This window comes from Genypterus blacodes, unplaced genomic scaffold (assembly GCF_046128005.1).
Source record: "Genypterus blacodes isolate CSIRO-AG114 ecotype Tasmania unplaced genomic scaffold, CSIRO-AGI_Gbla_v1 ptg000154l_1, whole genome shotgun sequence".
Taxonomy (NCBI): domain Eukaryota; kingdom Metazoa; phylum Chordata; class Actinopteri; order Ophidiiformes; family Ophidiidae; genus Genypterus; species Genypterus blacodes.
In genome coordinates this window covers 1,209,792-1,232,102 of record NW_027466956.1, presented here as the reverse complement: position 1 = coordinate 1,232,102, position 22,311 = coordinate 1,209,792, and the positions used below count along the sequence as shown (strand labels likewise).

General features: G+C 40.9%; 1 protein-coding gene across 1 annotated transcript in view; it reads left to right on the top strand.

Moving 5' to 3' along the window:
• Positions 1-1,291: 1,291 nt before the first annotated feature.
• mapkbp1 (mitogen-activated protein kinase binding protein 1) overlaps positions 1,292-22,311 on the top strand; it is a 46,501-nt gene continuing 25,481 nt past the window's right edge. Inside the window, exons 1-21 of the mRNA XM_076166047.1 lie at positions 1,292-1,682; positions 5,790-5,881; positions 8,973-9,035; positions 9,183-9,240; positions 9,807-9,977; positions 11,809-11,946; positions 12,019-12,201; positions 14,831-14,991; positions 15,134-15,350; positions 15,577-15,723; positions 15,872-16,071; positions 16,236-16,327; positions 17,468-17,593; positions 17,968-18,038; positions 18,274-18,395; positions 18,531-18,606; positions 19,698-19,809; positions 19,917-19,980; positions 20,359-20,484; positions 20,573-20,703; positions 20,929-20,978. Coding sequence (XP_076022162.1) covers positions 1,560-1,682; positions 5,790-5,881; positions 8,973-9,035; positions 9,183-9,240; positions 9,807-9,977; positions 11,809-11,946; positions 12,019-12,201; positions 14,831-14,991; positions 15,134-15,350; positions 15,577-15,723; positions 15,872-16,071; positions 16,236-16,327; positions 17,468-17,593; positions 17,968-18,038; positions 18,274-18,395; positions 18,531-18,606; positions 19,698-19,809; positions 19,917-19,980; positions 20,359-20,484; positions 20,573-20,703; positions 20,929-20,978 — 2,523 coding nt within the window. The 5' untranslated portion in view covers positions 1,292-1,559. The remainder of the gene's footprint in view (positions 1,683-5,789; positions 5,882-8,972; positions 9,036-9,182; positions 9,241-9,806; positions 9,978-11,808; positions 11,947-12,018; positions 12,202-14,830; positions 14,992-15,133; positions 15,351-15,576; positions 15,724-15,871; positions 16,072-16,235; positions 16,328-17,467; positions 17,594-17,967; positions 18,039-18,273; positions 18,396-18,530; positions 18,607-19,697; positions 19,810-19,916; positions 19,981-20,358; positions 20,485-20,572; positions 20,704-20,928; positions 20,979-22,311) is intronic.

The following is a 22,311-nucleotide window of genomic DNA, read 5'->3' as shown; positions in this document are numbered from 1 at the left end:
GAAAGACATTATGAAAACAGAAGAGACGTGATTCTTGCGTTCTGTGCGCCCTATGCTTGACTAAATTTCTCAATTTTTAAGGAAATAACTCTGCAATAGCTGAAAGAAAGCAAAGGACTTCATTGCTGGACTCCAGTTGAGCAAACAAGTTCAATGGCAGTATTTTTAGATGTTGTGAAAAAAACATTCTCATATGTCGTAAAAAGAAAATGGAGAGCAGATGTAAACACATTTCTAAATGCAATGCGCATGCTAGGTCCAGATCAGGTTTCCGGCTCCTTATAACCTTTGTTGTGATTTATAAATAAAGCTGAATTGAATAGAATTGAAATGGGCAGCACAGGACTTTCATCAAAGTCTCTTTAGGTTCTGTCGTGTTCAAAACACTTCAGGTCGGCAAAAAGGACTCGAAGTTGAGAGAGGTCCCACTTTAGCTGTTTATTAAGTAAATGAGGTAAAAGTTGTGATACAGAGCAGAACTCAGCTGAGGCCTCAAGTGCTTCGGTGGTCTAAAGACTACAACCAGTTAGCTATCTACACGTCCGCACATGAGTCCCAGATTTAGGATTGACATGCAATTATATACTGTTCAATGTTATCCCATCTTAATGCCCTTTATTGCTTTGCACTATCCACCCCGCCACTGCAACAGGTGAACTTCCCCGCTGGGGGATGAACAAAGGACTACCTCACCTTGTCAGTTATACATTATCTTGGTTTAAGCTTGTTATTGAGCTTTCTTGTTTGCTGTTGAGCAAAGGTTTCTTTCTGCTATTATACTGATACTCAAGGATATGAGATTTCGAAGACCCCTGTTTTGACCCTCTTAGTATTATAGTTTACACATAGACAATTCTTAACGAGCAAGTACAGTTAAATGGAATCAATAGGATTATTCCGCTCTTCAATTCAAATACTGTAGAGACCAAACAATCCAGAAGTAGCCTCAAATTTCTCACAGCGACAAATGACTTGATGAATCAGTTTCAATTGATGACTAACTCTAACTCTAAGTATGACCTTTGCTCCTTTGTGGAGGCCAAAATGTTTGTACAATATGTTGATAGAGTTAGTTTCAGGTTGCAGTTTGCCTGACTCTGTGGGCCATCAATTAAGGTTCAATGGGCTCAAATTGACCTCAGTGCTTTAAGTACTTTAGACACTATTGGAATGACGTTTTGTCTTGTTGATCGAGTGGATTTCAAGTTACAAGGTGGTACCGGTTTGCATTCGTACATTTTAAAAGTAGAGCTTGCTTTATTTTGAAAATCCTCAAAGGAAGTGCTGAACCTGTATGTCTCAGGTCGTGGACGCTGTCAGGCGTAATCCGGCCTGGATCCTTTGATCCGCATTGTTTCTACCCATGTAGCGGTCCGTTTTTTGCGGAGGATTATCATGTGGAACAGCAGCGGAAATTGAGAACGTGACCCGGATCAGATGAGACCAGTATCCTGCAACAGATGAGCTACAGCTACCGGCACGACGAGGCTCGGTAAACACACAGCATGACCGCAGTGTCGGGAGAAGGAGCGAGACGTTGAGGGAACCGGAGTTAGCGCATGATGGCCGCGGAGGGAAGCGGCACGATCCGGAGCCGCATCAAGAATCTGCTGCGCTCCCCGTCAATCAAACTGAGGAGGAGAAGTGCCACCGCGCGGCAGAAACACAAACTCAGCGAAAAGGTGCGACACAGACACACAGAGACACACAGAGACACACACACAGACACACAGACACACACAGACACACACAGACACACACACACACACACACACACACACACACACACACACACACACACACACACACACACACTATCCCTCTCTTAGTGGTGCTGTCTCCCAATTTTGCCACATTTATGAAGACTTTCTGCCCTTTTTCCACTCCTTCACATGTTAAAGCAAAGCTTGTTATGACTGTTTAATAAGGATGTAATTTCTTTTTATCTGATGTTTCTAAGATAAAGGGAGTTTGGTGTGTGAGTTTTGGTGGACAATGTCTTTGGTGTTGGTGACAGTTTTCTTTTAAACATAAACTTTATTGACAAACACACATTTTCTGGTGAAAGTGTTGTGACACATATGCATGCACATGTGACAGCTTATAATCAAAGATGGCCCAAATATTGAATAAAGAAAAACAAAGTAATCATTGTACTTTACAGATTGAATTATTAAATACAAACTAGTTAAAACAGAAACATAAAAAAATGATTTTAATATGAAACATACACTAAAATAAGCCTACAAAACATAGATTTATAGTGTGTGTGTGAACGTTCCCGGGTTCTGGTATCCAAGGAAAGCTAATCTTAGCCAGCTGGACTTGCTGGCAAAGACTTGAAGACCTCTCAGCCCTGCTTCAGCTCCCACAGGCTTTAACCTCTGTGGACTCTTAGTCAGGCTCGCTAAGACTAACTTTCCTTAAATTTTTTCCTGTGAGCTCCTGCTCCTGTGAGCACAGCCAAAGATTGATTTACTGAACTATCAGTCAAGTAATTTCCAGAGTTTTCTGAGATTAAATGTGTTCTGATAGTGCGGAAATAATCAATGTAAACACAGCACATTCAGTCATGTGACTTAGTAACTAAGTGTGTAAATGTTTGAGTCTTGGCTTGCACAGACACATTATGTCACTAACCTGTCACACAGGTTTATCCTGTACTGTTTGGGTAAGGGTTTTCAGCTTTGTGAGTTTTTCTTTGAAAAGTGAAATATCTGACCCATGAAGAGCGCGAGAACGCTCCACAACAGTTAAATATCCAATGGAACAGCTAAATTAAATCTTTCAGGATCCTTTCTGTTACATAACAGCAAAGTGTTGCTCTCTCTCTCCAACCCACACTGTTCCTTTTTTTTTTGCTATTTGTTTTTATTGAAGCAAACATTCTGTTTGAACATCACTGTTCTCACAGTGTTTGTTGTGTGTAGAGACTTGTCAACTCGCGGCTTATTTATACTTCCAGACGGGGGTGGACATGGACAGTAGGAGACAGAGCTGTATGCAAGTGCTGATATAATCACTTCTAGTTAAGACCTTTTGGTGTGGCAGGGACAGGGGGAGCTAGAGCCAATCATTTATTTGATCACCAGCAGGATAATCACACACAATCAAACTCATTCTGGAAAATTAGGCCATAATTACCCCGTTTTCATTATCCAGATATGTCGTACAAATGCTGAGATTGTCAGACATGTATTTCACCGACACGCATCATGGTTATGTGGATGTTGTACACATTGTGATTGGATCTCAATAGGTGAACTTCCGCACTATTGAGTGGGTCCTTCCTCCAGCTCCAGGGATCATCATCATCATTTATTCAGTTAAAACTAAAAAGCTTTATGCTTGGATTGTCACTGTATTTACACCTTGCTACTTTGTGACAGAGATCTGATCTGATCTGATCACAGTGCAAGCCTGACCAGATACATGATGATCATCATTGACACCTTCTTTCCTTTGTCACCTGATCATGTGGATAGTGCCTCTGGATAATGAGGACGGACTTTAGTTCACGGTGCAAATAGAGCTTTAGATTCCAGTTCAGCTAAGCTCTGTGTGTTTGGACTATGGGAGGAAACCAGAGGAGCAATCAGCCTGTGTCCTGATGTGTAATGAAGCCAGAGGGTGAAAGCAACCATGCGAGCTGTGGAAACAACAACTGAGATTTGTTGCTTATTCTTTTAGTTTCTTCTTCCTTCATCACACATTTTCATCCCTTCCCAGTCTTGCACATGTGCTGTTGGCACTTTGAGATGAGGACAGAATCTGACTGGCAATGCAACATGGATGTGGAAAGTATAAATGAGCATTGGCTGTGTTGTCCTGCTGTCGGATGGGGGTGTGCATGTGTGTATGCATGCGCTCTTGTGTGTGGAGTGTTTTCTTGTGTCAGCCTGTTCTGCAGATAACTTTCAAGCTCATCTCTCTCTCTCTCTCCGCACTAATAGCAGTAGCAGAAGCATTGAACGGAGGAAAGTAGTAGACATAAGGAGTGAGAATATAGAGGGTCATTTGAGATCACAAACATTCTTCACTTGTCAGCCCAGCATAAAGCAGCACAGCACACAGTACTACAGAATGCTAATTTGCATAGCACAGACATGTTAACACCCAAATATAGTTAACATCTAATTACCTTACCTAGAAAAACTGAGGAGTAACACTGGTTAGTCCGGCTCAAGGTTAGTCTGGTTAGGTTTAGGGTTCATTTTAGACTGATTTGGAGTGGAACTAGCAGAGGGACAGTCCTGGAATGATGGACTGAATGGGCAAGAACTGATAGGGTGAGAACTTGTCTATCAGCATGAGCATTAAGTAAGTGTGTGTGGGTGACAAAGAGAGAGAGAAAATCCCTGAAAATATAAAATGAATGCATTGCAAAATATCTTTGTTATAACCAAACAAGGCTACCAAAGTGCTAACGCAGGGGTGTCACACTCATTTTAGTTTGGGGCCAGATTCAGTCCAATTTAGACTCAAGTGGGCCGGATTATTAAAATCATAGCAAAATAACCTATAAATGGACAACTCCAAGTTTTCCCTTTGTTTTAGTGCAAAGAGGTACAAGTTCATTTTGCAAATGTTTACTTTTATTTAACTATCTTTTTACAACATATTGTGAACAACCTGAAATTTCTTAAGTAAAACAAGCGCAATTTCAACAATAAACAATAATAACAATAAGGTATATATATAAAACTTGTCAAGATCTAGAAATGATTTTAAATGTACATACATTTCCACATCTGTGTAGAAATGTAAACTGAACTGACTCACTATCTGTGGATAACTCCAAAAAAGAGTTTAACTCTGCCGGGACAGTTAGAATTTGCTTTCAACGGACAACAATACAGGAGAGAAATAATAATAATAATTTGTTTGCTATATGGAGAGAAATTAAAGAAAAATGATAATAAATAAAAGAGGTAAAAGGCAAAATGTTCAAAAACATTTCCAGAACACACACGCAGCATTTACTGACCAGTACCAAGCTAGAATTGAACGTAAAAGAGCAATTTGGATACCACTATGGAAAGCTGGGGAGAGCAAATCGATCAAGAAGTCCGATTTGAGAAGATCTTAAGGCACGGAAAGCTGTTCAAAGACGGAGATTCCATGAAAGAATCATTTACTTAAATGTCGGAGAATCTATCCTCGGAAAATCACCTTCGTCAAACGCTGACCTGATGCTGATGTGGAAACGCGGCATTTTAATGGCGGGATGCCGTCACTTTGCGGGTCACAAATTTGACATGTGTTGTGGGAAATGTAGTTTATGGACAAAAGTGGCCTAGACGTTTATTTTGCTCTCGGGGGGCACATAAAATGACGTGACGGGCCGGATTCAGCTTAGATTAGACTCTAACCCCTAAAGCACAGGTTTCAAACTCAACCACTCAACCACTCTAAACGTTAGAGTGGTTTACAGAAGTAATTCAGAGGGTTGGTAGGGTTCTTGGTATTTGAGTGAGCACCAGAGGCCAGGCTAGGTGTTCCAGAGACACAGCATCCGGAAGGGTTTCAAATGTCCTTGAGAACAGTTACAGGAGTTTGTATTAAAGGCTAGTTTAGCAGGTTACATGGCTAATTTTGTTATTTGTTGTTTGTTGTTTTGTTATGGTATTCACAGGGGGATTACATGGGTACAAAGGAATTCAAGCGGAATTCTTTGATAAGGTTCCAAAAGCAGAAAAAAACATTATTGGGTTCCGTGGAGTTTAACATTGGTCACCTGCATCAGATTGTAACAGATGACTGTTAACCTCTGACCTCTTGTCCCACAGGTGACCTTGGAGAAGGTTCTGGGTATCACAGTTCCAGGCAACCGAGCTTTGGCCTGCCAACCCCGAACTGGACTGCTGGCATATCCTGCTGGGTGAGATTCAGGTTTTCACTTAGTGTTTTTGCGAGTATGAAAGTGTCTAAAGCAACGGTAACTGAGAATGTAGTGGTTAAAGGTAGGTGTGTGTGGGTGTGGGTGTGGGTGTGGGTGTGGGTGTGGGTGGGTGTGTCTGTGTGCGCGCGTGTGATCTTCATGGTGCGTATGTGTGAGTTTGATGGAGCGTATGTAAGTATGAATAATTACTCATACAGCCTCCCTGATGATGCACGTGTGTGATCTTGATGGTGCGTGTGTGTGAGCTTGATAGTGCGTATGTAGGCAAGTATGAATAATGTCTCATACAGCCTGCCATTCTACTCATCTGATTTTTACCCTTAGACTTCCACCTCTAGAGTTCTGGTTAAAATCATTTAAGTATCATTAGCAGAAGTGTGTTAATTTGGATTAAGTTTAGTTTGATTGTACAGTATGTATGTAGTAGTATGCAACTACAGACACATCTGATCTCTCATGCTGTAATCAGACATGACTCGTTTGGAGCCCCTTTTCCAAACTGGGAGTGTTAAACCCCCTAGATCAGTTCTTTTGGGAATATGTGAACATCGCAATTGCACTGGGGTCGGGTGGTCTCGGCCCGCTTGCGGTCGCTACACAGAGCAGTTTGTTTGCAGTGAGAAAGCAACCGACTACTAAACGATGCAACTCACTTGCTGTCCAGTATATGCTATGAAAATGAGTTTGTTGATAATGTGTATAGAATCATACATATTACAAAAAAATAACCAAGCTCACTTGATGTGTCTTAAGAGGAGAATTTTTTTGCAAATATTTGGTTGTTTGCCTCCATCATAGCACATCTTTTCCTACAGAGGTGAGTTGATGCATCAAAACAATGTTTTGTCACTGTCAAAATTAATGTATTGTCCATGTACCTAACGTTGTTAAATCAATGAGACAATAGCAAGCAAAGCAATGATGCACACATGGTGCTGATGCTCCATTTTGTCTCCATTGTGTTTGTGATTTTGTCTGGGCAAAGATTCCAGGTAAGGGGGTCACTTCCTGCTCAAATATGACCAATCACAGAACAGTTTGCGCGGTGTGCCGTTTTGGACCGCTGGTAAATGTTCATGTGTGAACACAAATCCAATCAAGGATTGTTTGTAAACATTATTCCCTGAATCAGAACGGAGCAAATGAACCACAGGTTCTTCCTCTATAGATGAGTAACATCATCAGCCAGGTCAAAGGTCACAGTACACATAAGAGGGACACATACTGCTGATCATGACAGTAGCAGTGGGGGTGTTTGTCACTATCTGCTTGAGGAATGATGGCAATGTCAGGGGTTGAAAGGAATCCCGAGGAACAGCTGTCTGTGATGAACAGCGTCATTCTTTTGTGGATTGCGAATGTTTGACTGAAAGAGTGGCCCTTTTAAAATGAGAGATGGAGAAATGTGGGTCAGTGGAACAAGAATCTGAGTGAGAGACATAGAAATAGTGTGTGTAAGAGAGAAAGAGAGACAGAGAAAATTATAATTATTCAGAATGACTTAAACTGTTACCACTCAGATCAAAGAAAGAAAGAAAGAAAAAGGGAAAAGAATGTATTTTGTGAAAGGACGACAAAAAGAGATAGGCCACTCCCACTGCATCTTTGTTGCTGCATTGCAGATCTTTGTGTGTGTGTGTGTGTGTGTGTGTGTGTGTGTGTGTGTGTCTGTCAGTGAGCATAGTGGATTGTCACTCACAGTTTACCTACATGTGCATGTGACGATGTGTCAAACATGAAACATCCTAATGCTTGATTCAATGGGCAGAGTTTGGATACAGTTTGGTAGCCTTAGTTGGTATAATCAGACATATACACCAGAAGATGCACAACCAGGGCTCTCAGCATCAGGAAAGACCCCCCCACCACCCAGGACACAAACTGTTCAGACTGCTGAGGTCAGGGAACCGCCTCTGCAGCCACAAGACACGGACTGAAGAGATTTTATCCTCAAGCCATAAGACTCCTAACCAGCCACACATGGCATTACAACACTAATAATAATAATAATAATAATAATAATAATACAGAATAAACATTACTGGAATTGGAAGGAATCCGCTGTTCTCCAAATCTACATGTCCAAATCTACGGGGTGTCCACCCATTGAGGAAATGCATGTGTACTGTGACTATGATATTTACATGCCTGAATCATTTGCATCTTAAAGGTAGTCTTTTACTTAATTTTGACATGTGTAGCTGATGATAATGGACTTTCAAATGTTTACATTTAATGAGCTATGTTTTTACAAAACACATTACGAACAACCTGAAATGTCTTGAGAAAAAAGTGCAATTTCAGCAATAAACAATAATAACAATAGGAAAGGAACATAAAGAGTTTAATTCTGGAGGGAGGGAAATAATAATTATGTGCTTGCTATATGGAGAGAAATTACAGAGAAATAATAATAAATAAGACAAGAGTATTCTAAGCAACAATTTAAGAGCAAAGCTAATTTCAAGAAGATCCAAAGGTGCAGAAAGCCATTCACAGACGGAAATTACATGAAAGAACTATTACTAAAATATCAGAGAATCTATCCTCGGACTTCAAAAACAAACAAATTCCATAGAAAATTAGAGGCCTCGACCCTCAAGAAATTGACGACATCAATTCAGTCCCTTCACCATGGGTCCACTGTGGCTTAGCGCTTAACAGTTTTGCCTCACAGCAAGAAGTTTGTGTGTTTGATCCCCAACCACGGCTTTTCTGTTTGAAGTTGTGTGTCAACAGTTTTCTTTCTGTTTTTTCTATAATTTCATAAATGCAACAAACAATAGTACTGTTATAAATAGTATAACTATATAGAAAACGTTATGTACTTTGTTATCTTAATTTTAAGGGCCGGGTCTCAGTGTTGTGCAATGTCCACTACTCTAAACAGTGCGACCCCAGTCGACAAATAGCAGGAATAGCAGTTTCTTTTATTGAAAATTTGCAGTCAATAGTCTTATCTTTTTCACCCTTTGCAAAGTCATCCCGTGTACTCTCTGGCTCGGGGACTGTATGTTCGACACCCCTGCTTTAAGTCGTGTATTGTGTGTCTGTGTGTGTGTGTTTGCAGGTGTGTTGTCATCCTCCTGAATCCTCTGAGGCACAAACAGCTTCACATCTTTAATAGCACAAGGTACAAGCTCAGCCACCTTCCTATCCAATCAGCTTTCTTTTGTCGTCATCTTTTTAGCGACAATGTTATTTCAGAGTAACACTTTTACGCATTTATCCCAGCATTATTTTAAACACATTTCATTATTTGACCTCTTTCTCCATACAGGAAGGCAATCACCACATTAGCATTCTCTCCAGATGGGAAATATGTGGTTACAGGAGAGGTGAGTTGTTGTCGTGTCAGTATTTGTTTGTACTGCTTTAGCACACAGATTAAAAACTTGATTGAAGGTTGCAAAGCAGTCAGGATGATTGCCTTTGACTTGACGATGGAAAAAGCTGTATTCAAGCTAGAGCCTTAACTAGTGGAAAGTGTACATGTTTAATTGTATGTTGACTGATTTTGCTAACAGGCACAAAATGGGCCGTGTGTACAGCAGAGAGAGTAAATGTGATGGCAATTACTGTCAGTGAACTGATAGCAAGATTTAACAAACAAAGAAAAAAGTACTGGACGAAAGAAAGGACAAAAAGAAGGCATTAAGAAAGACAGAAAATCGGAAACATGGATTAGGGGACGCAAAAGAGAGATAACCTCTTGGTACCAGAAGGTCCTCACTGCATGAAGGTGTGTGTGTGTGTGTGTGTGTGAGAGAGAGTAAATACATGTAAATATAAAATGAATGCATTGTGAAATATTTAAATACCATTACAACTGTAGTTTATTGTGAATATATGATATATATTTCCCTCTCATCCCCTCTGTCCTCCTCATCCTCCTCTTTCTCAGAGTGGTCACATGCCTGCTGTTCGGCTTTGGGAGGTGTCAGAGCGTCAGCAGGTTGCTGAGTTGCAGCAGCACAAGTTTGGTGTGGCGTGTGTGGCGTTTTCTCCAAATGGGAAATACATTATCAGTGTGGGCTACCAGCATGACATGATGGTCAATGTCTGGAACTGGAAGGTAACCCAGCCACGCACTTAAATAACAACAGAAAGGATGTGTTGGGCATCATCAATTTTGTCCAGTCAGATGGTATCTCATACTACTGCAGTTTCCATTCAGATTGACATCGCATTTTTATATTACCATTTCTAAAAGCACCACCCTAAAACTCCAAAGCAATTCAAGTCAAGTCAACTTTTACTTTTAACTTTAACTATTTGTATAGCCCAATATCATTTACAATGTCTCAAAGGCTTTACAGACCCACAACATCAGGAATCAGAGGCTAATCACTCTCCTGCAAAGAGGAGACTGTGGTTCAATTTATTTCTTCCTGTTCATTGGTGAGTTAGATAGGACACTGAGAAGAGGTGCGTCTTTAGGCAGGATTTATAAATTTCAAGGGAGCCAATCTCTTTAAAGAATGCAGGAAATTTCACAGAAAAGGAGCGTGGTACGAAAATGCCACTATTTCCTAGTTTTTTAGTTTTTGTCTTGATCTTTGGGATAACAAGCAGGGCCTACCTTCTGAGATCTTAGGTTTGCATGGAAACGTAAGTGGCAATCAGGTCAGAAAGATTTACGTTGCAAGGCCATGTAGGATCTGTAGGTAAGAAGTAAGACCTTCAAATCAGCCCTGGCCCTGATAGAAAGCCAATGTAGTGACACTAGAACTGGTGTGATGTGATCAAATCTACAAGTTTTAGTTAAGAGTCTTGCTGCAGTGTTTTGAACAAGCTGCAGTTTTTTCAGCGCAGAGGAGCTCAAGCCAGAGAAGAGGACGTTACATTAGTCCAGTCTGGCAGTGACAAATGCATGAATTAGGGCAGGGGTCGGCAACCCTTCAGCCCCTCTGCAGTGCCTCCCTGTAGATTTGAAGTTCTGAGCTGACATTGTTTAACACGTTTAAAGTTTCGATCTCTGCTTCTTCTGCCCTAAGATCAACCTTTCAGTTTATTGACATTCAGAAGCAGAACATGTTTTGTCATCCAGCCTTAAACAGCTAGAAGGCAGGACTCCAGGTTGGAGATCCAAGAGTGATCGTTGGAATAATTGAAACATACAATTGAGTATGGACTGCATGAGAATGAAAATCTATGCCAAACTGAAATTATATTTCCAAGTTGGAACATATAAATTAAAAAGAGTAGTGGGCTCGACATCGAACCCTGTGGAACACCAAACTGTCCAGGCTAGCGAGGCAAATTGGTAGTTTTTAATGAAACACACTCCTAATGTTCCCACATGGTTTCTTGGAAATTGCAATTTAGTTTATAAATTATAACTTTCCTCTTAGTCCAAAGAAAGTTAATCTTAGGACTTGCTTGTAAAGGCTTGAAGACATTTCACCTCTCATCAGAAAGGCTTCTTCAGTTCTGGCAGACTGGTGGACAAGCACAAGCGTATGAATACACTTGGATATAAAATTATGTTTGTCAGCTCTTTAATTTTTACAGTCATATTGTGGCTCATGTGGATGTGTGTCAATCTTATCACAGGAAGGCTTACAGACATGATCACAGGAGAGAAAAAAATGACAAAGGACGTCTCTTTTCTCTTTAATTGTCTCTCCCCATCTTCCTAGTATCTTTATTGGGTGGCACTAAGATGCAAGGAAAACACCCAAGTCATGGAAATGTATAAACAATTTATTAGCTTTGGTAAGCAGCCTCTGTGTTCTAGTAATCCTGTGTCTTCTCACCTTTGTCCCCTTGAATGTTGGTGCCATAATATTGTTGTCTTGTATGACCTTTGTAAATAGTGGAATGTTGTTATGTATAACATATATATGTGTTAAATGTGATGTGTTACATTTTAATGTTTAATCTGGTTTGTGTCTGTCCGTCAGAAAAATGTGGTGGTGGCAGCCAATAAGGTGTCCAGTAAGGTGACAGCTGTCTCCTTCTCAGACGACAGCTCTTACTTTGTTACAGCTGGCAACCGTCATGTCAAGTTCTGGTACTTGGACCACAGCAAAACCTCCAAGGTGCTTATCAGTTCAATTGAATTTGAATCACATGTTTAAATGAATATATGATAGATGTTTTCTTTTGTTCAGGTGAATGCCACTGTTCCTCTGCTGGGTCGTTCCGCACTGTTGGGGGAGCTCAGGAATAATTTTTTCAGTGACGTGGCATGTGGCCGGGGCCGACAGGCTTCCTCCACCTTTTGCATCACCTCCTCAGGCCTTCTGTGCGAGTTCAATGACCGCCGCCTCCTCGATAAGTGGGTGGAGCTTCGGGTGAGTAATGTGCTTGTTTACATTTCCTCAGTACATTAAAGAAAATGTTAAATGTCTTAAGGTTAAAAATTGTATACATTTGGTTGAAAAGTGTAAGTTATTATTGCCTGTAATTATCAATTATTATTTATCATCAATAAATCTAACAGTTAGGGGCGCATAGGGATAAAACTGCATGCACCATTGCGGAGACCTGAGTTCGCCCCCGGTAGCCGTGCCTTCAGCTTGGTTGTCTGCTGTGTCTACTGGTGATGATCTGCTTGTCATTTAACATTTAAGTGATTTAAGAGCAGTACAGTGGATCATCGAGTTCTCTTGAGAACCATTAGGGTTCCTCAGGAAACTTTTCAAGAACATCATTACTCCTCATTCTGAAAGATCACCAAAGATACAAAAACACCTCAAACACCTTTTATATTTCAAGATTCTTGAAATACATTGGTCTATAATTTGACCATATAAATTGCATGAATAATTTACTGTTACACAAACTTTCAGCCTGTTAATATTTTCATACAGCGGTTTCTTCTGCTGTTTGTTTATAATCTGCCTCCTGTGTAGAGAACCGACTCTGCCCGTGTAAGTCTCTATGATTGACTCAGACAGTTCAGGCTGGAAACTAATAATCATTCTCTAAAACATCCCACCTAATATTTAAGCTTTTCCTCATTAATTCACAACTTGCTTTAAAATGTATTTCGTCTTTCTTTATGAAAAAATAGTGCATTTGATTTTACTGTTTTAGATCTATTGGAACTCAGCAATTCAATTCAGTTGTAAAAATAATATGAAACATCTTTTTGAGTCTCATATCATCTTATATCTGACTGAACAGCATGTTAAGATGTCCAGCAGGTGATTAGACAGTAAAATGAAAACTCCATTTGTTGAACTGACTGACTCAGACGCTGCCACTTCCTTCTCTCACTTCACTGGATGTTTTCCTTGCATCCCACCATCATTCATGACTAATGCCCCACCCCTGACACTCTGATTCACACACTCTTTGAATGTTTGAATGCAGCTCAGTCACCAGCATGTGCAGCACAGTGTCTTGTTTTTCGCCCACATACATTTTGTCAGATCATTTTACATTTACATTTGGTTTCCATTAAAACAGAAAGCACAATAAATCACATCACAAGAACCTCATGGTAAAATTCAACTCAACAATGCCAGATACATTCTAAGTTGTAACAAGTGTATGAAAGGCAGTATATCTGATCATTTCAAAAAGTACTATATACTGTATATGCAGTGGTCCCCAAAAGTATGCAGTGGAAACCATTCATGAACTCCAAGAATAAGAAGGCTTAGATTAAATCTGAAAAACAACAAGACAGCAACTTTTGAATCACCGATCTGGTGGTGGAATGTTTGTGTGGAGAAGGCCACGGAAAGAATCCAGAAACCAGACTGTGCTGAGGGTGTATGGTAAAGCATGGAGGTGGGAACATCAATGACTGGGCTGTTTTTTTTTACAGTAAGTAAGTGAACTTGAATTCTGAAGTATGCAGAGGCGTTTTGGAAAACTATTTTGGAAACAAATACAAAGTGGATCATTCAGCAGGACAATAATCCAAAGCATATGGCCAGAAGAAACTCTTGGTCTTGGAATTGCACTGACCTAATTCCCACAGAGCACCTATGGGATGCCACAGAGAAAAACACGTCGGTTTGGCGATGCTGTCTGTGTAGATGAACTGAAACATGGAGGACACACACAGCACAGCTATTATAGGAGGTGGTTGATTCCATGCCCAGATGCTGCCAAGGAGTTCCCTCAGGTTTGCATTGAAGCTAGTTGGATGGATTGGTAGTTGTTTGCTAGCTAACCTAGACAATGTGCTATGTCACTGTTGCTTTTTCTCCTTTTGCTCCTAATTCACATGTAAGATATCCCTGTTCCTATTAATTCCTATTAATTCGTTTTTTTTTTCTTTTCTCCCCTGTGTATAAAAACAATCCCCAAAATGTTTCATTACAGCATGCTCAATGTAATTGGAAAAGCTTTTTTCAATAAAAACGTTTTTTAAAGACAATGTGTGAGTCATGCATGTAAAGAAATATTGGAAGGTGTGCAGTTTTTGTGTTAAGATAAGATATCAGCCTTTGTGCCAAGCTAAGCTAAACACATCCTGGACCATGTCTGTTTTGATTGGAGACTCAGCAGTGTTCTTCCAATACTTCGAAACTTTACAGAATGGCAGTAACTTGTAAAAATGGCAGCAGGAGCGTCATCATCTTTCATCTGTTAATTACACATCAGTCTGTTTGTGCTGTCATGTCAGACCAATTGATCACTGCTTGTTTTTGGAATATGATTGAGGAAACAGTAATGCTACACTTGAAACTGTATGGTAGAGCTTTAGCCCTCCGTCACTCAGCCATACTAGCTTAAGCGTTGACATGGAACCAGAAGTTGATGTTCTGAATGTTTCTGAAATATGATTATGGAGCTGTTATTCAGTGTTGCAAATGCTAATCTATCCCTAGCCTGCCTTCATGTGTGTCAGAAATCTAGATTTCATGAGTGCATGGAGTCATGGCCAGCTCTTGGATGATACAAACATGGTGTGCCTTGACTCCCCTGTCTGAAGCAAACTCTCTCTGTCTGTCTGTGTCACAGGTGTCTCAGGCCACCTGTCTTTCGGTGACGGATGAGTTGATATTCTGTGGTTGCTCTGGCGGGACTGTTCGAGCCTTTAGTCCTGTCAACCTGCACTTCCTCTTCACGTTGCCCCGCCCACACTGCCTAGGCGCTGACATTGCCAGCATTGTAGACACCAGGTAACACTAACATCATAAAGTGTTAGTATGGAGCTACACTTGCTCCACATACTGTATTGTAAATGTATCTATGTTTCCCCTGCTCCTGCTGTGTTGTTTCTCATCCTCCTCTTTGTCTGCTGTCTTTCCCTTTTCCCCACAGTCAGTTGTTCTCCTGCAACTCAGAGGCTCGTTACCCAGATACAGTAGCGGTGACCTATGACCCGACCAACCGCTGGCTGTCTTGTGTCTACAATGACCACAGTGTGTATGTTTGGGACATTCGTGACCTGCATGATCTTCATGACCCCTGTGACCTTCGCAGGGCGGGAAAACTTTACTCTGCCCTCTATCACTCCTCCTGTGTCTGGAGTCTGGAGGTGTGTGTGTGCGCGTGTGTGTAAACACTGAAAACAAAAGCGACCTGAATAAGTAACAATTCACATTCCATGGTGTCACACATTCCTATCTTCCTGTTCCATAACATTTTAAGCTGTCATTAAAATACGAAACAAGGATTGATTGATAAGCCTTTTCCCCAGCAAGATAAGCAGATTTCAAAGTCTTTAAAACGTAACCTCAGCGCAACCTGTTGTTTCTGCTCAGGTGTACCCAAATGGAGGAGAGAAGAAAGGAGGAGGGGCTGTGGTGCATGTCCCCCCTGGCTCTTTCCTATCATGTTCTTCAGATAACACCATCCGACTGTGGAACATTGAGGGACACAACAGTTCAAGCAGGAACATCCTGAGCCATGTATATACACACACAAATACACACAAGGCGCCCTCAGTATTTCACTAGAAAGCAATTTGGATTTCCTCAAATGGATGACGTCATTAAAAATATATATTTACATTTAGTCATTTAGCAGAAGCTTTTATATTGAATATTGAATTCACAGGATCTGCAGAAGGTCATCTATGTGGACAACAATGTGGTGAGCCTCCTGGACACTGAAAGTGTTGCTGCTAGCAACACGGAGAAGGCAGCGTCAACAGGCTCAGACGGACAGGCTGACCAGAGCCGGTCGGGCATTAGGACCCTAAGAGTCAGTCCTGATGGACAGCACCTGGCCTCAGGAGACCGCATGGGAGTCTTGAGGTGAGGAGATAAGATCTGACGAGACAGGAGGAGAGAGAGAAAAGAGGTTTAAGAGGAGGAGTTGAGAGCAGAGGAAAGGAGAGTGGAAAAGAGGGGGAGCGGAGAGATAGAGTTTAGAGGAGGCAGAAGTCTCCCTCACATGTGTGTGTTGTGTGTTTTTGTAGGATCCACAATCTGCACAGTATGGAGGAGATTCTGAATGTTCAGGCTCATGACTCTGAGATCCTCTGTCTGGAATTCACTAAACCTGACACAGGTGAGTCGCTGCTGGAAAACACAGCCCATTGGAGAGCACCAGGTTATGTTCCTTACAGCTGCAGGCATATTCAAGTTGAACTTGTTTGACAAATTCATAGTTTGAATGAACTGGCTACTACTACACAATCTGGCGCTATGGTAACATCTGCTCATGGTTACACTACTGTATACGGTCCTTCACCTTTACAAACCTAAGGGAAAAATGTGACTGGTTAGGATGAGTTAAACAAAGCACATTAAGATCTTGCCTTTAATGACTCATACTGAAAGCCTGGCAAGTTGAGGCTCTGGTGCATGCAGTTCGGGCTCCTTCCATGTCTCATATCTCACTAACTACTGTATATATCAGGGGTCGGCAACCTTTTTTAACTGGGAGAGCCAACCAAATATTTCTAAATGTATTTCCTTGTGAGCCATATATTTGCGCTTCACATTTTGCGCTGGGATCAGCCGGTCTGACGGGGGATTATAATCACAGTATAATTATTTATTACTTGTTAATCGTGTTAAACAATGTCAGCTCAGAACTTCAAATCTACAGGGAGCCAATGCAGATGGGCTGATAAGCCGCATGCGGCCCCGGGGCTGCGGGTTGCCGACCCCTGCCATATATGAAGCTCCAATCTTTAAAGTGGTAAACCTGGTGAGGCGGATCAGCTCGTACCAAAAGTAGTGGCTTGGTGTTCCTAGGTGCCCTAGCTTCTCGGCCGGGGAGAAATGGGTGTGGAAAATGAGCAACACGCCTCAATGTGATTTCATCTGGTATCTGGTACAGGAGATAATAATATTTATTTTTAATAAAAAATAGAAAGGGGAAATACAATGTTTACAATGTGTTTTAAGCTATTTCTGACGTTGAATAACGAATGATACCTTCACTGATGTATTTGGATAGACTGCGGATGCAATGCATTTTTAGTGATGCAATTTTCCCTCAGACTGGGGTTGGTGCGACACCCCTATTGCTATTGCTGAAAAGTTCTTTAAGCGTTTTCAACTGATTTTCATGAAAATTACTGAGCACAGCCTTGATCCCCAGAGCATGAGCCATTTGAGTTCTGCTGCCCCCCATGACTACAGGAACACTTTCACGTAGAAGTTGTAATAATCAACACACTGTCATTGATTCTTTCTGCAGGCATGAAGCTTTTAGCCACAGCCAGTCGAGATCGGTTGATCCATGTCCTTGATGGAGGGAGAGAATACAGTCTGCTCCAAACTCTGGATGAACATTCATCCTCCATCACTGCTGTGCGATTTGCTGGTCAGTCACTGATCTCTGACCCCTCAAATCCTTCACCTTCAACTCTTGTCTTCCTCTAGAATAAGTTTTAATCCAGTCAGATGTCTTATTTGACCTCTGTAAAAGTGCTGCATCACTTTGAAAACTCAATTTAAAAATAATAGCCTAAAATGATCATGAAACCCATTAACCATTATTAAATGTGTTAACAATGAACAACATAAAAACATGTTTTGGCTAATAGATCCATATCTGTGAATGTAAGATTAATTTGTTTCATCATCATAGAATTCCTTCAGGTGGTTACACAAATGATATGGATTAGTCTTTCCAAAATTCATCTTCATTTCTGTGATCTTTAAACTGTGACATCACTTTTTTTCTTTGCCTTGTAGTCAATGAAGGAAAGGTGAGGATGATCAGCTGTGGTGCTGATAAGAGCGTTTACTTCCGAACAGCACAGCAGGTAATCCAGCAAAAATAACAGTGTAACATCTTTCAAACACAATACAAGAAAAATTAGAACCAGCTGACCTCACCCCTCTCAAAGGCTCATTACTTATCATCAATCCCTCAGCAAAGGCTGCTCTGTTGAAATGTAGTAAATTGAGAAGAAATATTTTCCCCTCGATTATAAAATGTAAGAGCAAAATAATGAGGCAGATTTTTCTTACCCTCTACTCCTGCTCTTCATATGGCAGACGAATGAAGGCCTGGAATTCACTCGCACTCACCACGTTGTGAGGAAGACAACGCTGTATGACATGGATGTGGATCCAACCAGGAAATATGCCGCTGTGGGCTGTCAAGACCGTAGCATCAGGTGTGTGTGTGTGTGTGTGTGTGTGTGTGTGTGTGTGTGTGTGTGTGTGTGTGTGTGTGTGTTTTCATCATGCAAGGTCTGGTGATGATAATGCTGAGGATCAGGTTTTGTTTCTGGTTTTCTCTCATCCTGCAGGATCTTTAACATAAGTAATGGTAAACAGAAGAAACTGTATAAAGGCTCCCAGGGCGAGGATGGTACTCTCATAAAGGTAGGTTACACTGTGAAATCTGTCTGCTATAACAATGGGGATGTTTCCATGGCGATGAGAGCCATCCTACAAGCTGAGAGGTTTTAGTTTGCAGCTAGTAAATAAGTTATCTATCCAGGGCAGCCGTCTAAGCAAAGCATATATACAATATATTTGTGTGTGTGTGTGTGTGTGTGTACTATATATAATAACTCAAGCCCCTGGATCAGCAGGTGTAGATACCTGACCCAACTACCTGCATGACCTGCTGCCCCTGGAGAGAGACTCTCAATAATAAGACTGCACTGTATTGTGCTTTATCATTCTCTCTCTCTCTCTCTCTGACTGTCTCTCTCTCTCCCTCGCCTCTATTTTGCATGTTATTTCATAATGCATGACTTTTTGTGTGTGTTGCCTTGCATGCCTTTTTTTTCTACCTTTGTATAATCCCACTGGAAGTTCCTATTGCACACCCAGCCATTTGTGTAGAGGCAATCTTTCTTGGAATTGCCTTTCCCAAGGTTTTTTCCTTTTTTCCCTAAACAATAAGGTTTTCTCTGGGGTTTTTCCCTCGCCTTCTTGGAGAACTTTGGGCAGGGTCGGGACTTTTCCTGATGTTGTGGGTCTGTAAAGCCCTTTGAGACATTGTATGTGATATCCGGCTATACAAATAGAATATACTTGACTTGACTAGTGTTCAAGCGCCTCACCCTGATCCATTCTTGAACCCCTTCACATGGTGCGGCAACTCACTCCCCACCTGTATAGGACAATGCACCATTTCCATAATCATGGACTTCGATTGGAGGTGCTGATCCTCATCCCAGCTGCTTCACACTCTGTTGCAAACTGAGCTAGTGCATGCTGTAGATCACAGCTTGGTGAAGCAAACCAAAAGCAGAGGCTTAATCGTACATCCAACAAACTGGACACTCTCCTTGGCTCTGTCTTGAGATTTTGTCCATGATAGAATCAGTGAGAAGGTACAGTCACAGGGAACATGCTTGACTGCCAACAATATTGCGAAAGCTCTCACTTTGGTAATCTGAGGTCTGCATGGCATGTAATGGCTAATGACAAGAAGTGATTCCTCTCTTTCCTCTCCTCCTCAGGTTCAGATTGACCCATCAGGTCTCTTTATCGCCACCTCCTGTTCAGATAAGAACATCAGTATATTTGACTTCTACACTGGAGAATGTGTGGCCACCATGTACGGACATTCTGGTTAGTAACACTTATATAATACAATATAATATAATGTAATGTAATGTAATGTAATATTATATAATATAATCTCTCTCTCTCTCTCTCTCTCTCTCTCTCTCTCTCAGAGATAGTAACAGGGATGAAGTTCAGTAGTGACTGTAAACACCTAATCACGGCGTCTGGAGACAGGTATGTCAAGATGAGAAGTTTAGAAGCAATATTTACAAATATAAAATTTGAAATAATCAGTGTCATTAAATCTGGACTGCAATTCCACTTCCAAATTCTGCTCAAGCAGCGCTTAGATTTATGTATATAGTTTTTAAATAAAGATTTTGTTGAAATAAAGCAATAAGGAACCCCATGTTTTGCTAGCAACGCAGACATCTCATAAATTGAATTCAAACCCTTGTATTGACAAGAAGACCAAAGAATGAAAATCAACAGTTTCTCTTTGGATGTTAATTAGGAAACGTTCACTTAATGGAAATATATATCCTGCACTACCTCTATACTTCACTCACCACAGTATTTCACTAACCACTGTGTTTGTGTCTGTGTGTGTAGTTGTATCTTTGTGTGGCGTCTCAGTCCAGACTTGACTATCAGGATGAGACAGCGACTCTCTGACCTCCGAACTCCAAACAGCACACAGAAATCCCAGAATTCACCTCAGGATACAGTGAGCCTTAGGTAAACTTATCCTTAAGTAGACACACACATTTGCTTCATCTCTCAAAACATTATGAAGTTTATTGTGTGTGTGTCTGTATGTGTGTAGCAATGGCAGGGAGGTACCCGGCTCCCCTGTCGTGGTCACCATGTCGTCTGACAGTGATAAGGAAGAAGAGAAGCTTGTCTGCCCTTGTATTGTCCCAACAGCAGGTGGAGCAGGTAGCTCTGGGGACACAGGTAGGTTCCCATGCTTATTCCCACCTTGACATCACACAATCAGAAATAAGAAACTGATGCTAATGCTAAGCATTGTTAGCATTTGGTTGAAAGTACTGTCATAATTTTTATATAAAGTTGTCATGTAACTTGTCAATATAAAAATATCTATAATAATCAATTAATAATCAGAATAAAGAGGTAACCAATGCTGCAGCCATGTCAAATCTTTCTTTGTTGCTGCAGAAACTCCTGATGAAAAGTTGAATTCTCTGAACTCAATGATTCGCAGAAAGGTATGTGGGTGTGGCAACAACTTTACACTCTCTACACTTACATGGAAAACACAGTATACTGTAAAGTGGTGAAGGAACAGTTCAAGAAAACTGTACATTTAGGGAACTAATAGGATTCTGTCATTCTCTGAATGTACATGTATGAGAAGAGTCTACCAAATGAGAGAGTCCATGTGGAAATGGCTTACTTTTGATTATAACATTGTAAATCAATTTGCAATCACATGATATCAGTCTGCTACTCTGAGTAAGCCCATGTCAGTTCATGCAGATATCATTTTTTGATGCTGTCGATATGACTGAATCCTCCTTTGTAGCTGATTCTTTTAGCTGAATGATTTGTCCGTTGTGGTGAGCTCTGCTCCAAGTCTTTCGGTCCTGGGCTTAAAGAAATTGGAAAAATTGTCTTTGTGATGTAGGAGAAAAAGGGGGAAGCAAATCCCTCCTTTGTCCACAAGTTGAGTCACGGTCAGACATTCCTTCATTGTTGCTTGTGCGTCAGCAGTGTCAAGAGAACCATCAAACAATATGAAAAAGAGAGCCAGCATGCCTACTTGTGGTACTGACTCAAGTGTGTGTTGGACTACCTTCCATGGCTGCCAAGAAACTGCAGGCTGATGAATACTTCTAAATTGTACAAACACAAATTCACACATAGCATGAAAACCATAAGGACATGGAGAATCTCCATCACAACTCATAATACACGTTTCCACTGTGCATCAGTCCATTTCAGATGTGCTTGAGTCCAGAGAAGAGAATAAGAGAAGTACAGTCTTAATTATTTTGTCATGCATTTGTAGATACATTGATGAACTGTCACATTTTTCTGAAGTGCCCATGTGATGACATCCCTCACAGAAGCATGCTGGTGTTAAGTGCAGTGCCATCTGAGGACTCAAAAATCATGTGCAATTAGTCATTGACCTGTATGCACAGCGATTTCTCCAGAATCACATCTTTTAAATACTATTATGGACTGTATGTTGTGGAAACATTGCAATGGCACATATTGTTCTTAAACAGTTTGCAAACAGCATATTTGCTCACACAGTTTTTTAGGTATTTGTTGAACCTCAAACCGTAATTGCTTATAAACAACCAGGCCTATCATGGATGCTTATTTTTCACCTAGTCATGATTGCCTCACGTGTTACCAGTCCCAGTCTTACACTGCCCTGTCAAACCTTATTGGAAAGTGGTGTAGTCATCAAATTTAGAATGAGTGTATCTACAAAAAGAAGAAAGAAAAGTTGATCACTTAAAACATTTATTATCTTCTGTATAGGTAAAAGAGAATGAGAATTTTCAAATCACTGGTTTATTTGCACTT